The sequence below is a fragment of the Carassius carassius genome, chromosome 14 (genome assembly GCF_963082965.1).
Source record: "Carassius carassius chromosome 14, fCarCar2.1, whole genome shotgun sequence".
NCBI classification, from domain to species: domain Eukaryota; kingdom Metazoa; phylum Chordata; class Actinopteri; order Cypriniformes; family Cyprinidae; genus Carassius; species Carassius carassius.
In genome coordinates, this window is record NC_081768.1 from 16,986,132 (window position 1) to 17,002,275 (window position 16,144).

The 16,144-nt window shown below is 38.8% G+C and overlaps 1 protein-coding gene across 1 annotated transcript; it reads left to right on the forward strand.

Moving 5' to 3' along the window:
* Window positions 1-5,905: 5,905 nt before the first annotated feature.
* On the forward strand, window positions 5,906-16,083 carry adh8b (alcohol dehydrogenase 8b). Its single transcript, XM_059566412.1, has 9 exons — window positions 5,906-6,058; window positions 6,840-6,941; window positions 7,034-7,175; window positions 8,236-8,323; window positions 8,417-8,636; window positions 15,112-15,372; window positions 15,473-15,602; window positions 15,684-15,822; window positions 15,895-16,083. The coding sequence occupies exons 1-9, from the start codon at window positions 6,041-6,043 to the stop codon at window positions 15,923-15,925; spliced, it is 1,131 nt and encodes a 376-aa protein (XP_059422395.1). The 5' UTR covers window positions 5,906-6,040; the 3' UTR covers window positions 15,926-16,083.
* Window positions 16,084-16,144: the final 61 nt, after the last annotated feature.

A 16,144-nucleotide genomic window follows, 5' to 3' on the forward strand; every position in this document is an offset into this window, starting at 1 on the left:
TTTCAAGTGGTTTTGTATAACCAATTTATGATGCCATCAACATAGTTTAATTCTGTCCTCTGAGCCAGATTCTCCAGCATTTGTCTTGTTTACATAACCATCATGGGAATGCTGGGAAGCACCAGAAAATTTGCAGCTGCATCCTTCAGCTTGAAACCAAACACTGATAAACACACTAAATACTTTACATCATGTCTTTCTCAAATGCTTTCTTCATATCCGTCTGTCATGGCTGGTCAATTCGGTCTTAACTTGCAGAATCCGTTTTTCCAGACCCTTCTAAAAATGTTTAAGATGAATAATAAATTGCTTAGCCCTAATGCAGACATATTCAGTGCCAGTTTAAAATGCTGAAACTATTTCTGAAAGGTGTAGATAAAACTAAAGGTATGAATCTTGTACTCCAGTTCTGTCTGGCTAAAATATAAATGGCATGAAAAGCAGCAACAGATGAAACTCTTGGATGACTGCAGAAAATCTGCTTTTAACTAAAATGTTATGACATTTTATTAATGAAATGGCAATTTATTTGTGATAATTTCTTGATATTCAGATTCAACAGGCCAAAATAAAGAAGATATACTTTTGTAACAGCTTTTCATTAAGCTGCTGTTGTACTGGTAATAGGAGTAAGCAAGTAATCAACGCGTATAAACTCCATGAACACAGATATAAGATTCAACAATGTCTTTTATTTATTGTGCTCTAATTGATTAACGTTGCTTCCAGTTAGCTTCTTGTAGTGTCTCATTCTTTGTTGTTCAAAGAATCAAAGTCCATTCCTTGCATAATATAGCACACAAACATTGTCCATATTCCATATGTCCTTGAACATCACTCTTTAACAGTGAAGCATGGTTACGCACCATTAAATTCAATCCAACACAATCTTAGAAGCACGGTCAGCATAATATTCCACGTAGTACATGGCTTATCACGGTCAAAAACTGTGTGCTTCCCCACTACCAATACACCTGTTGTCTAATTACCCATGTGCTCCTAATATGACAATGTCAGAGCACCCCCAATGGACAAATATATAATTGCATTAAAATGGCTCCTACAACTTTAATTCAGCTTGCAAACTATATATATAAAAAAAAACATTATATTTTTTTTTCATGAGATGCATTAAGCATTAAAGAGCACCAGTGAAGATGTCTGCAACTTATCAGGCTTTCACATTGCTCTTTAATTGGCACTGATCAGAAAATAATTAAACCATTTGTAGCCTACTTAACCTAATGTACCCCTTAGGTTTTCACAGACACATTCCCTCTCAAGCAAGATCAATTTAATTGAACCTTATAAATGCTGGTAGAAGTTCATGAAAAACATTTGTTCAATGTTCAATAATGTTACAGGGCACTCTTTTATCTGTGAAGACTTTTAATAATTCAATCTTGATTTGATGAGATTTGGAGAGTTTGTACCAAATAAACACGGTTGGCCTACACCGCAACAAGCCAGACAACAGACCTCACGCAGCCGCCAAGCTTAATATTTCTAACAGTAAGAACCAGTAAGATTATTATTTTGTGGTCACATATTAATGGAAATCAATGTGTATGTCAGGCCAGAAATCCACAAGAACTGTATCTCAGACACTTGTTTTGGTGTTGCCATATACCAACCCTCATTGTCCTCATGTCACCTCTTTTTCACCACATAATTCCATTACATAATTACAGACCGACTATTATTACTCTATTCTCTGTAGAAATACATAAAACCTATCCAAGCTTATTGAGTGTTTGCACTCTCTGCAGTTTCGATTACATCAGAGTGTGCATTGCTTGTATCATTCAGACTGTCTTTTTGACAAAATGTTACTCACATAGTGAGTAACTATGGCATAGTGTGGCACGTTTGGTGCCGTGTGGAACAGTTTGTGAATGCCATGTCCACAGTAGCTCCGTACCACAGAGAAACCGTTAGCCTGCGCGTGTTTCTGGATGATGTTTCCCAGCTCACGATAGCGGATACCAGGCTTCACTAGACACAAGACAGAAACAAGCTTCTTCAGATCTCAACACAGATATCCCTCTGTGCAAGTCTGCCCTCTAAAGATCATTAGTGTACATCAAATCAGACAAACACGCTTTACACCAGAGCTGCCAACTTTTTAGTTCAACTTAGAGGAAGAATTCCTAAGGGGTTTGTGGTAGGAAAAATAAAACCCTGTCAGCAAGCAGAGTTTTGTCTGCTATTGTAGAAATTGTGTTCATAGCCATCTCAGGCTATGAAATTTAAATAGTAATTTTATGACAATTTTTCTACCTCATGTTTAGGTATTTTGTTTATATTTGTCATTCAAATGACCAAGAACATCCTAACTTTGGAGTGTGACCACATATATATATATATATATATATATATATATATATATATATATATATATATATTACAAGAGAGAAATAAAAAAGAGCTTTGTTTGAAATAAAACAGTTAAAGTTACAATGGAAAAACCTGGTAGGCTGTATCAAATATATATATTTTTACATTTTTATGAAATTAATGTACAGTAAAAGGATTGACGTCATAGTCACAGGACTGACCAGATTAATAGGGATGACAGGACACACATTTATTCTATGGGCCTCTCTTCATCACAGGGTAAGTAAAATGGATAACTCTTTAAATATTTGTAGTCACATCATCCATTTTGTTGAAGCTTGCCAAGAAACAAGGGATGACTCAACTTGATATAAAATTTAACTCGATGAAGATTGTGGTACTGATTGCCAGAACCAAGGAGGATATGAAAGGTGTCTATCCTTCTTTCTCATTGGCAGGTGCACCACTAGAGGTTGTAAAGAAAATTAAATATTTGGGACATGTGATAAGAGATGACCTCTGTGATGATGATGATGTGCAGCGTCAGTGTGGAAAACTGTAAGGGCAGGCAAACATGCTGGCACATGAATTCCACATGTACACACTCAATGTTAAAATCTTACTCTTCAAAACCTACTGCACTCCACTGTATACTGCCCACCTGTGGTGTAATTTTAGTCAGTCGAAAATGAAAAACTTCTAGTGGCTTATAATGATGCACTGAGAATTGTGCTTAAAATTCCTAGGTGGTGTAGTGCCAGTGAAATGTTTGTGTCTAATAATGTGCCCACTTTTAACACTGTTTTAAGAAATCTTATATATTAATGTGCAGACTAACAGGGTCTAAGAATATGATCATTGTGTCCATAGCTGTTGTTTCTAAGAGTGACACAAGGTATACATCTTGCTTTTGGAAACATTGGACCCAAAGCCTGTATATGTTTTAATGATGCCTTGTCTGCATCATCCTTAAATGTTTTTGTATTGTTTATATATATCTGTATTTTGTTGTCTCTATGGACCTATGTGTCTTGAATAAAAGTTGATTGATTGATTACCCACAAACTCAAATCATCCTGCTCTCCCCTGTATCCCATCCATTGCTATGAGTATGTGATCACTATGATTTTGAAAATGAATCAGGCATTTATATGAGGAATGAGAGGTTTACATATCACTCCCGAGACTTTAGGGTATGTGGCTGTTAGTCCTCTTAGCAGCAAGAACAAAACTTTTATTCAGATTCTGAAAGGATATAGAGAGTGTGCAAATAATGCTTCCTTTATAATCAATAAAACTGTCACTAAATTAAGTTCACTGCAATCTCAAAAAGTTCCATTATAATCATCTCTGCGCTGCACAATTAATCTATAATTTACAGTGTGTCTGTGATTGGCTACATTGCTCAATGCTATGAATCACGTAGTAAATAAAAACTTTTGATGCTCACTGAGTGCAAAGACAAATGGGCACTGCGGAAGTTGCCAGAAGTGTTAAGAGTGCCCTTGCTTGCGTTTGAAGTTTGTTTTTCAATGTGTGAGAAAATGGATGTGTGCCATGTGAGCGTGAGAACAGTGTTAATTGGTCATTTCATGAATCTCACACTGTATGCTTTGTTGACAGCCTTCACTGTACATCATCCAGCCCAAATACAGGTGCATCTCAATAAATTAGAATGTCGTGGAAAAGTTCATGTATTTCACTAATTCAACTCAAATTGTGAAACTTGTGTATTAAATAAATTCAATGCACACAGACTGAAGTCTTTGGTTCTTTTAATTGTGATGATTTTGGCTCACATTTAACAAAAACCCACCAATTCACGATCTCAACAAATTAGAATACTTCAGAAGAAGTATTTTTATTTAATTGTTGGCCTTCTGGAAAGTATGTTCATTTACTGTACATGTACTCAATATTTGGTAGGGGCTCCTTTTGCTTTAATTACTGCCTCAGTTCAGTGTGGCATGGAGCTGATCAGTTTGTGGCACTGCTGAGGTCGTATTGGAAGCCCAGGTTTCTTTGACAGTGGCCTTCAGCTCATCTGCATTTTTTGGTCTCCTGTTTCTCATTTTCCTCTTGACAATACCCCGTAGATTCTCTTTGGGATTCAGTTATGGTGAGTTTGCTGGCCAGTCAAGCACAACAACACCACGGTCATTTAACCAACTTTTGTTTTTTTAGCAGTGTGGGCAGATGCTAAATCCTGCTGGAAAATGAAATCAGCATCTTCAAAAAGCTGGTCAGCAGAAGGAAGCATGAAGTGCTCCAAAATTTCTTGGTAAACGGGTGAAGTGACTTTGGTTTTCAAAAAACACAATGGACCAACACCAGCAGAAGACATTGCACCCCAAATCATCACAGACTGTGGAAACATAACATTGGACTTCAAGTAACTTGGGCTATGAGCTTCTCCACCCTTCCTCCAGACTCTAGGACCTCGGTTTCCAAGTGAAATACAAAACTTGCTCTCAAAAAGCAAGAAAAGAGGACTTTGGACCACTGGACAACAGTCCAGTTCTTCTTCTCCTTAGCCCATGTAAGACGCCTCTGACGTTGTCTGTGGTTCAGGAGTGGCTTAACAAGAGGAACAATGACAACTGTAGCTAAATTCTTTGACACGTCTGTGTGTGGTGGCTCTTGATGCCTTGACCCCAGCCTCAGTCCATTCCTTGTGATGTTTAATCGATTTTGCTTGACAATCCTCATAAGTCTGCGGTTCTCTCGGTTGGTTGTGCATCATTTTCTTCCACATTTTTTATCTTCCACTCAACTTTCTGTTAACATGCTTGAATACTCTGTGAACAGCCATCTTCTTTGGCAATGACTGTTTGTGGCTCACCCTCCTTGTTAAGGGTATTAATGATTGTCTTCTGGACTATCAGATCAGTAGTCTTCCCCATGATTGTGTAGCCTAGTGAACCAAACTGAGAGACCATTTTGAAGGCTCAGGAAACCTTTGCAGGTGTATTCTCAGTTAAACAAATTCTTATTTTGAGTAGATCAGTTATACATTAATTTGGTTTAAAAGCATGGTTAAATTCATTGTCTAGAAGTTGGTAAATAGAAAGATATTGTAATAAATTAGCTAAATGTACTCTAATTCTACAAAATGATGAATAAAGATTTTGAATCAGCTGTGTTTGATTTATACATTTTATCTTTTTTATGTTTTATTCAGTTTTCAGTGTGCTGAACAACTTGAAAGCACCATTACTCTTCTTTGCCCAGTCAAAGTGTCAGTCTTGTGTTCTCTACACAATTACACTAGAGGCCATCTTTCCTCATTCTCCACATGTCTTACAATTAATATAATTAGTAATAGAGTAATAGAATGATAATTCTTCTGTTAAATCATGGAGAAAACAGTCTTATCACAGTTGACTTTTACACTAATTATGCTTTTGAATAACTTCATTGAAGGTTAAACTGCTCTTTACTCTGAATATCTCTTATAAATGAGTGATGCATGATTGAGTCATAAATAAATATAATAAGAGACCAATAGAGACCAGCTCTCGTAAAATCAAATTCAGAAAATAGAGTAACAATCTAACAATCAGAGAGAGAGAGAGAGAGAGAGAGAGAGTGGCAGGGAGAGCGAGAGAGATTGCTTCATGTATAAAACCTGAGTATAAGAACAGGCACCAGAAAAGCTCTGCATTTTTTTGTATTCATCACAGCAATACGACTACATTTGAAAATGGCCACTGCAGGAAAGGTCTGTAAACTTGTCTTTTGGTCTCTTTTAATAGTTAATGCATTTTTAATACGACTCAAATCCCATATACGTTCATTACATTGATTGCATAAGGAAACAATTTACAAGGCAAAGACATCTACAATTAAGTAAATTTTTATTCCAAATAATCAACGTAATGCAAAATGAATAAGACTCATAAGATTGTTATCAAAGCTTTGAGCTAGCTACTGTAGCTATCATAAGCAAACACTGGTTAAAGTGATGGGGGGGGAAATCAAGATCAATGTCTTGTATTACATTATTTAGAAATGTGTTATTATTGTGATGCAAAATTGATTGCAATAATTTACTAACTATGATGCAATATATCAAGACTGACTGTCCATATAAAGACTAAAGAATATATATAAAGACTACATAAAGAGGTTTGGAGGCCAAATGTAAAAGTGCAAAGTGACATTCGTGCATTATTCATATCATCATCTAACAAGTCTTTTTTTTTTTTTTTTTTTTTTTTTACAAATGCACAATTTTTTGAGGTTCCATTTGTAATTCTCCTAGTTTTCCATCAAATTGTTCCTGCATAGGCAGTTTCATCGAGTTAATATTTATCTTTAGTTACAGTGAAATCACAGATAGCTGTGGCTCTTAAAACAAGTTTTGATGATTTCATTGGCTGGACAACCTCTAACTATGGTTAGAGAGCAGTGATCTTTGAACCAGTCAAGCTCAGCATTTATAGTCATCTGTAGTCAGCCATTATAAAACATGCTGAACCAAGTTCTTTTATTTGCTGAAGGTGATTAAATGTCGGGCTGCTGTGGCCTGGAAGCCCAAGGACCCTGTGATAATGGAGGAAATAGAAGTCGGCCCACCTCAGGAAGGAGAAATACGAATTAAGGTGGGAAATGTCCCATGAAAGTTGTCACACATCAGTTGTTAAAGCATGCAACACAACATGTATTGGTAAACAAGTTTTTTTCACCATCACAGATTGTAGCTTCAAGTCTGTGTCACACCGAGCTTTTCCACCTGTTTGAAGGGAAGGACAACCGGGGCTTTCCCACTATCCTGGGACATGAGGGCGCTGGTGTGGTGGAGAGTGTGGGACCTGGAGTCACTGATTTCAAACCAGGTCACAAAATAAAATGTCTTGATTTCTATTTTAAAAAGCATAGTCTAGCAAGAAATTAAAGTTAATCATTTATTCACTCCCATGTTTATTCCAAGCCTGTATGACTTACATAAATTTTGGTCTCTTTCTCACATAAAGCTTCAGCATATTCTATAAAATACATTTTAAAGCTTGAAAGCCACTTATAAGCAACCAATACAATACTTCACACAATACTTATTTTTAACGAAAACTAAAAGTACATATTCAGTAATTGAATTAAAGATTAAATAAATTTAAATACATACAGTATTAGTTGAAAATTGTAAATTAAAAAAAAATATATATATAAATATATATATATATATATATATATATAGGCAACTAACTGAAATAAGTTTAAGTACTAAAATTACTAAAACTAAAACTGAATCAAAGCTAAAGAAAAATATAAAAAACAACAAAATAAAAAAAATAATAAAATGTAAAATTAAAATGAAAGCTGAAAATATAAAAACATAGCTAAATCAAAATATTAATAAATACTAATATATAAATAATACTAAAATAAAAATTTACATTACTATATATATATATATATATAATATATATATATATATATATATATATATGGTTTGGAACAGGGCCGTCACTAGGCCCTTTTTAGGGGGGCTTCAATCCGCAGGGGCGCCGAGCAGAGCGAACATCAGAGAGTACAAGGTGTGTGTGTGTGTGTGTATTTATTGATAGATTAATATGATATGACATCTGCAGCGGTGCAATTCTTGTAATTGCAGTTTACATAATGTTACCAGGCCAATACATGGTTTGATTTCTCATCCCTTGGAACATCATAAGTGTGAGAAAATTATGACAAGAATTTTTTTTTTTTTTTTTTTACTTCCCTATAACTCTAGCTATACATATGCTGGTTAATAACAATAACAACAAATATATATATATATAAATATATATATATATAAATATATATATAAATATATATATATATAAATATATATATATATATATATATATATACACACACACACACACACACACATCTGTGTATTGTGGTAAACAGGTGATAAGGTCATTCCAGTCTCGGCCGCTCAGTGTGGAGAATGCAGGTTCTGCAAGAGTCCAAAAACAAACTTGTGTGAACGCAGCTGGTGAGAAATAGAAACAACACAACTTTTCACATATTTCATTCATCCCTCTGTTTTTGAAACCTTAACGTTACAATTTTTTTTTTTTTTTCTCAGGTTAAATTATCACGTTGATTTGATGTCGTATCCCACAACACGTTTCACTTGCCGTGGTCAGCCCATTCTGCAGTTCACAGGCACTGGTACCTTCTCTGAATACATTGTCATCAAACAGATTTATGTGGTGAAGATTGCTGATGATGCCCCACTCGACCGCGTGTGTCTGCTTGGCTGCGGCGTCTCTACTGGTTATGGAGCTGCTGTCAACACAGCTGGGGTATGTATAGACACTTGCTTTGCGTATTTTTGCTCTGTTCCAAGTCTCTGAGAAACACACACTAGAGATGTGTTCATTAATGAATCAACGATTCAGATCTGTGGAATGATTCAAAGACTCATACCATACCTAAATATGACTATGACCTAACTACTTAATATCAATGCAAACTAAATAATAACTAAGCTAATATAAACAAAATATTATGCAAAAGCTGTTATGAAATTAGAAATACAGGTCCTTCTCAAAAAATTAGCATATTGTGATAAAGTTAATTATTTTCCATAATGTAATGATAAAAATTAAACTTTCATATATTTTAGATTCATTGCACACCAACTGAAATATTTCAGGTCTTTTATTGTTTTAATACTGATGATTTTGGCATACAGCTCATGAAAACCCAAAGTTCCTATCTCAAAAAATTAGCATATCATGAAAAGGTTCTCTAAACGAGCTATTAACCTAATCATCTGAATCAACTAATTAACTCTAAAGACCTGCAAAAGATTCCCGAGGCTTTAAAAAACTCCCAGCCTGGTTCATTACTCAAAACCGCAATCATGGGTAAGACTGCTGACCAGAAGGCCATCATTGACACCCTCAAGCAAGAGGGTAAGACACAGAAAGAAATTTCTGAACGAACAGGCTGTTCCCAGAGTGCTGTATCAAGGCACCTCAGTGGGAAGTCTGTGGGAAGGAAAAAGTGTGGCAAAAAACGCTGCACAACGAGAAGAGGTGACCGGACCCTGAGGAAGATTGTGGAGAAGGACCGATTCCAGATCTTGGGGGACCTGCGGAAGCAGTGGACTGAGTCTGGAGTAGAAACATCCAGAACCACCGTGCACAGGCGCGTGCAGGAAATGGGCTACAGGTGCCGCATTCCCCAGGTCAAGCCACTTTTGAACCAGAAACAGCGGCAGAAGCGCCTGACCTGGGCTACAGAGAAGCAGCACTGGACTTTTGGACAAATTTTGCATGTCATTCGGAAATCAAGGTGCCAGAGTCTGGAGGAAGACTGGGGAGAAGGAAATGCCAAAATACCTGAAGTCCAGTGTCAAGTACCCACAGTCAGTGATGGTCTGGGGTGCCCATCCTGGGCCTCCATAACACCTGAGCAGTGCCACAGGCTGATTGCCTCCATGCCACGCCGCATTGAAGCAGTCATTTCTGCAAAAGGATTCCCGACCAAGTATTGAGTGCATAACTGAACGTAATTATTTGAAGGTTGACTTTTTTTGTATTAAAAATACTTTTCTTTTATTGGTCGGATGAAATATGCTAATTTTTTGAGACATTTTGGGTTTTCATGAGCTGTATGCCAAAATCATCAGTATTAAAACAATAAAAGACCTGAAATATTTCAGTTGGTGTGCAATGAATCTAAAATATATGAAAGTTAAATTTTTATCATTACATTATGGAAAATAATGAACTTTATCACAATATGCTAATTTTTTGAGAAGGACCTGTACAGTTTCCACTTACTGCTTCTATCAAGATTCGAAATTGCCCGTCTGATGTGATGTTTCTGTGCTGCATAACAGAAAAAAATAATTAACAATCTTGTCAACAATAACCAATATTGTGTGGTAACTAAACAAGGTTTTCAAAATCTTCCTGTGATTGCACCATTCAAACTCAAACTGATATTGTCACCTGGTGGCCAAGGTTAGTACTGCATGCAAATTATTGAAGAGCATATGTTGCAACTACATGATTTTTCATGGAGAAAAAAAGAAGACAAAAAGTGCAGATGTCACTTATTGAGGGAAATTAATTAATCTTTAATAGAGTTTACACTTTAGTTTTCCGACTTAAGAGTTCAAATAGCTGTGGCTTGAACAGTAAGGTAAATATTAAAGGTCCCGTTTTTCGCGCTTTTTTTAAGCTTTGATTGTGTTTACAGTGTGCATCAGAATGAGCTTTATTGCCAGGTATGTTCACACATACGAGGAATTTGTTTTCGTGACAGAGCTCCGCAGTGCAACATAACAGTGACAGAACAAAAAACACAATAAGGAATAAAAAATACAAAAAAATACAAATAGGTGGGTAAGGATTGACAATATACAAATTGACAATGTATGGCAGGTATATTAAAATGAGCATTTATGTATGTACATGTATATTATGTGGAAAAGTTTTAACTGTACGCTAAGTATGTGTGTTGGATAAATAAGTGTATGTGTATATAAATATAAATATAAGTAGTGTATTGTGTTCCATGTATGTACATGTATATTATGTGCAAAAGATTTAAGTGTACGCTAAGTATGTGTGTTGGATAAAAAGTGTAGTGTATATAAATATAAATAGTGTAGTGTGTCCCACAGTTATTATCAGCTGTTCATAAGATGGATTGCCTGAGAAGAAACTGTTCCTGTGTCTGGTCGTTCTGGTGCTCAGTGCTCTGTAGCGTCGACCAGATGGCAACAGTTCAAAGAGGGAGTGTGCTGGATGTGAGGGGTCCAGAGTGATTTTAACAGCCCTTTTGCTCACTCTGGATAAGTACAGTTCTTGAATAGATGGGAGGGTTGTACCGATAATTCGCTCAGCAGTCCGGACTACCCTCTGTAGTCTTCTGAGGTCAGATTTAGAAGCTGAGCTGAACCAGACAGTTACTGAAGTGCAGAGGATGGATTCGATGATGGTGGAGTAGAACTGTTTCAGAAGATCCTGTGGCAGGATAAACTTCCTCAGCTGGCGAAGGGAGTACAACCTCTGCTGGGCCTTTTTCACAATGGAGTCAATGTGAATGTCCCACTTCAGGTCCTGAGAGATAGTGGTGCCCAGGAACCTGAATGACTCCACTGCAGTCACAGTGCTGTTCATGATGGTGAGTGGGGGGAGTGCAGGGGGGTTTCTCCTGAAGTCCACGATCATCTCCACTGTTTTGAGCGTGTTAAGCTCCAGGTTGTTGAGAGTGCACCAGACAGCCAGCTCTTTAACCTCCTGTCTGTAAGCAGACTCGTCACTGTCCTGAATGAGGCCGATGAGTGTGGTGTCATCTGCAAACTTCAGGAGCTTGACAGAGGGGTCCTTAGATGTGCAATCGTTAGTGTACAGGGAGAAGAGCAGTGGGGAGAGAACACAGCCCTGGGGAGCTCCGGTGCTGATTGTACGGGTGCTGGATGTGTATTTTCCTAGTCTCACTAGCTGCTGCCTGTCTGTCAGGAAGCTGTTGATCCACTGACAGACGGAGGTGGGCACGGAGAGCTGAGTTAGTTTGGGCAAGAGGAGGTTTGGGATGATCGTGTTGAAGGCAGAGCTGAAGTCCACAAACAGGATCCTCACATAGGTCCCCGGTCTGTCTAGGTGTTGCAGAACATAATGCAGTCCGATGTTTACTGCATCGTCCACAGACCTGTTTGCTCTGTAGGCAAACTGAAGAGGATCTAGCAAGGGTCCAGTGATATCTTTCAGGTGGGCCAGCACCAGTTTTTCAAATGACTTCATGACTACAGACGTTAGAGCCACAGGCCTGTAGTCATTTAGTCCTGTAATTTTGGATTTCTTTGGGATAGGGATGATGGTGGAGCGTTTGAAGCATGAAGGGACTTCGCACAGTTCCAGCGATCTGTTGAAGATCTGTGTGAAGATGGGGGCCAGCTGGTCAGCACAGGATTTCAGACAGGCTGGTGTAACGCAATCTGGGCCTGGTGCTTTTTTCCTTTTCTGCTTCCGGAAGACCTGGCGCACCGCATCCTCGCTGATCTGTATTGCAGGTGTGGGGGAGAGGGGGGATGCAGGAGGTGTGAATGATGAGAGCACTTGATTGGAGAGGTGATCAGGATGGGTTGCAGGAGCTGTGAATGGTGTGAACGGTTGTTTGGAGAGGCATTCAGGGTTGGTTGCAGGAGTTGTGAATGGTGTGAATGGTTGTGTGGAGAGGTGTTCAGGGCAGGTGATGGGTGTTCTTTCAAACCTGCAGTAAAACTCGTTCAGATCGTCTGCCAGTCGTTGATTCTCCACAGTGCTGGGGGGTGGTGTCTTGTAATTGGTGATCTTCTTTAGGCTTTTCCACACTGATGCGGAGTCGTTCAAAGTGAACTGAGTCCTTATTTTTTCAGAATAATTCCTCTTTGCCACTTTGATCCCCTTTTCCAGTGTGTATTTAGCCTGTTTATACACGACATTGTCCCCCTTCACGTAAGCATCTTCTTTGGCCTGACGGAGCTGTCTGAGTTTTGCAGTGAACCACGGTTTGTCATTGTCGTAATTTAGTTGAGTCTTGGTAGGAATACACATATCCTCACAGAAACTGATATATGATGTTATGGTCTCTGTGAGTTCATCCAGATCGGTGGCAGCAGCTTCAAAAACACTCCAATCAGTGAGGTCAAAACAAGATTGTAAATCCTGCTCTGCTTCATTAGTCCATCTTTTTACAGTCCTTAATACAGGTTTAGCTGATTTTAGTTTCTGCCTGTAGGTCGGTATAAGATGAACCAGAAGGTGATCAGAATGTCCCAAAGCTGCTCGTGGAACAGAGTGATATGCATCCTTTATTGTTGTGTAACAGTGATCCAATATATTACTGTCTCTTGTGGGACAAGTAACATGCTGTCTGTATTTTGGCAGTTCACGGGAGAGATTGGCTTTATTAAAGTCCCCAAGAATGATTAAAACAGAGTCGGGGTGTTGTTGTTCTGTCTCTGTGATCTGCTCAGCGAGTTTCTGTAAAGCTGAGCTCACGTGCGCTTGAGGAGGGATGTAAACACTAACCAGAATGAACGAATGAATCTCCCGCGGCGAATAGAACGGCTTGCAGTTAATGAAGAGCGTTTCGAGATTTGAGCAGCATGTCTTCTTTAACACAGTTACATCTGTACACCACCGTTCATTGATGTAAAAGCATGTCCCGCCGCCGCGCGATTTCCCCGTTGATTCTGCGTCGCGATCCGCTCTAAACAGCTGAAAGTCCGGCAGATGGAGCGCGCTGTCCGGTATGGTGTCATTCAGCCAAGTTTCCGTGAAACACAGAGCAGCAGAGTGGGAGAAATCTTTATTTGTCCGAGAGAGCAGAAGCAGTTCGTCCGTTTTGTTGGGTAGAGAGCAGAGATTTGCCAGATGGATGCTGGGCAACGGCGTTCGAAATCCGCGTTTTCTGAGTATCACGAGCGCGCCAGCTCTTTTTCCCCGTCTGCGCGTCCTCTTGAAGCGTGTGATCAGCGCAGCCGCTCCGCCGACAAGAATGTCCAGCAAAACATCAGAATAGTCGAAAAAACCGGTGAAATATCGGGAGATGTGTGTTGCCGAATATCCAGCAATTCGTCCCTGGTGAAACTGATTGCAGGAATATAACTAAAGACAGGACGAACTAACAAAAACACAAAAACAACTGCAGAGCACGTCACGGAGGCAGCCATCCTGTATCGGCGCCACTCGTTATCAAAACGACTTATAACATGTGTTCATGTTTCGCGTGTAAAAAAACAAATTATTTTCACACAATTCACCTATCTGTATACCGCTGTTTTCACTGTCATAAAAACGGGCTGATGACTTCCTTGTTCTATAAAGTCCCTCCTACAGAAATACGTAACGAGTTCTGATTGGGCCAGCGGTTCCTGTGTTGTGATTCGACATCAGCTTAGCGCAGGCTGCCCTCCTGGAAACGCGATTGGGCTAGTATTGGAGTAGTTTTGAGAAGCAAGTGGGCAGGAGCATGTGCTGGAGATGTACTTATAATCACAGGAGCGTTTTTACTGATGAGATGCGCAATGAAATCACATTCGATTTTTTTGCGCAGCCCTAACATCTAGTTAACAAAGCTAAACAGCGTTGCCCTTTGTGTAATAAGTTACAGAAACTGTTAAACGCACCAACTTAAATAATAACATACAAGTAGCGGTTGTGGTCCATAAACAACGCCTTCTCCAGACAAAGAGGGAACTGCTCCATCTTTCAAGAATAATCTTTGTGTGAATCCGGCATTAAACTGATTGAGAATGAGGAAGCTGTCCTCAGCAAAATGTGCTGCACATAGTTTTACATGTGGATTATAATTTTTGGGAACCGAGTTAAACATAAATTGTAACCATTAATCTCCAAGTACAGCGTCCCTGGGAAGCCCAAACAAAGGTGATTGGACTCCGAGATGAAAATAACAGCGTTTCGACGACATGGCGACAAACACAAACGCAACTCTTCCTCTTCTCCGTCAGAGCGCAACAAGACCACGCCCCCTTTTTGCGTGTTCATGTGGGCGGAGGTTAGTCAAAAAAACTGTTTTAGTGACGTCATTACTGCAGGAACTAGAGGGATGTAGTCCAAACGGGTCGTTTTTTGTAGGCGAATTCTGTTAAATAAAATATCTCGATTGGCATTGAACTTTGAGCTTTAGAATTTAACAGATATTATTTATACTCTAACAGCAACATTACACACTAACTAAAGTTTAAAACATGGGATCACGAAGAACGGGACCTTTCAGGTGCGTTACACAAGTGATTTGTTTGTTTGTGTGAAGGTCACTCCAGGCTCAGTGTGTGCAGTGTTTGGACTGGGTGCAGTAGGTCTGGCTGCAGTCATGGGCTGTAAAAATGCCGGAGCCTCCCGCATCTTTGCAGTGGATATTAATGAGAAGAAGTTTGAGAAGGCGAAGGTCTTTGGTGCCACTGATTTTCTGAATCCGAAAGCATATGATAAACCCATCTCTGAAGTACTGGCAGAACTTACCAATGGAGGAGTGGATTTCTCACTCGAGTGTGTGGGAAACACTGAAGTATCGGTAAGCCTCAACTGTAAAGTGCATGCATTTACTTGCTTGTTTAAAGGCTTTCAGTACTTGCAATTCTTCTGTGTGTGAGTTTAATGGTTTTTGACCGCAGAGAGCTGCACTGGAGTCATGTATTAAAGGTTGGGGTGTGAGTGTTTTGGTTGGCTATACTGATGCAGACTTTTCAGCAAAGCCAATTCAACTCATATCTGGGAAAACCTGGAAGGGAACCCTTTTAGGAGGTAAACCAGCTGTAAGTTTATGCTCTTCGACTTTGAGGGTACATGTCTGTGCATGTATTCATTTTTGTTTATTTGAAAAAGGTTTTAAGCTCAAGGACTCTCTTCCAAAACTGGTTAATGACTACATGACTGGCAAAATAATGCTTGATGAGTTCATAACCCACAAAATGGATCTGGAGCAGATCAATGATGCCATCCATCTCATGAAAACTGGACAATGGTACATTTCTCACTTTGTTATCATCTCAGGTTAATCTTATTAGAAAGTTCTAACATTTTTCCTATCTTTCAGCATTCGATGCATCCTGAATATATCCAAATGAGAATCAAGTCATCTCCAACAGTTTGAAACAACCAGATGGGAACAGATCGCTCAGACTCAACGAAGACACACTCAATACTAGTTTACAGTACTGTAACTATTTCTGAAAGGTGTAGAAATAACCAAAGTGATGGAATTAATCTTCTGCCTGGCTAAAAATTTTATTGTTTCACCCAAAATCTACAATAATTCAAACAGATTAATCTCTTGGATGATCTTA

Coding starts and splice junctions, on each gene's coding strand:
- adh8b (XM_059566412.1), top strand. Junction 8,637..15,111: donor CTGCTGTCAACACAGCTGGG/GTATGTATAGAC, acceptor GTTTGTGTGAAG/GTCACTCCAGGCTCAGTGTG. Junction 15,823..15,894: donor CTCATGAAAACTGGACAATG/GTACATTTCTCA, acceptor CCTATCTTTCAG/CATTCGATGCATCCTGAATA.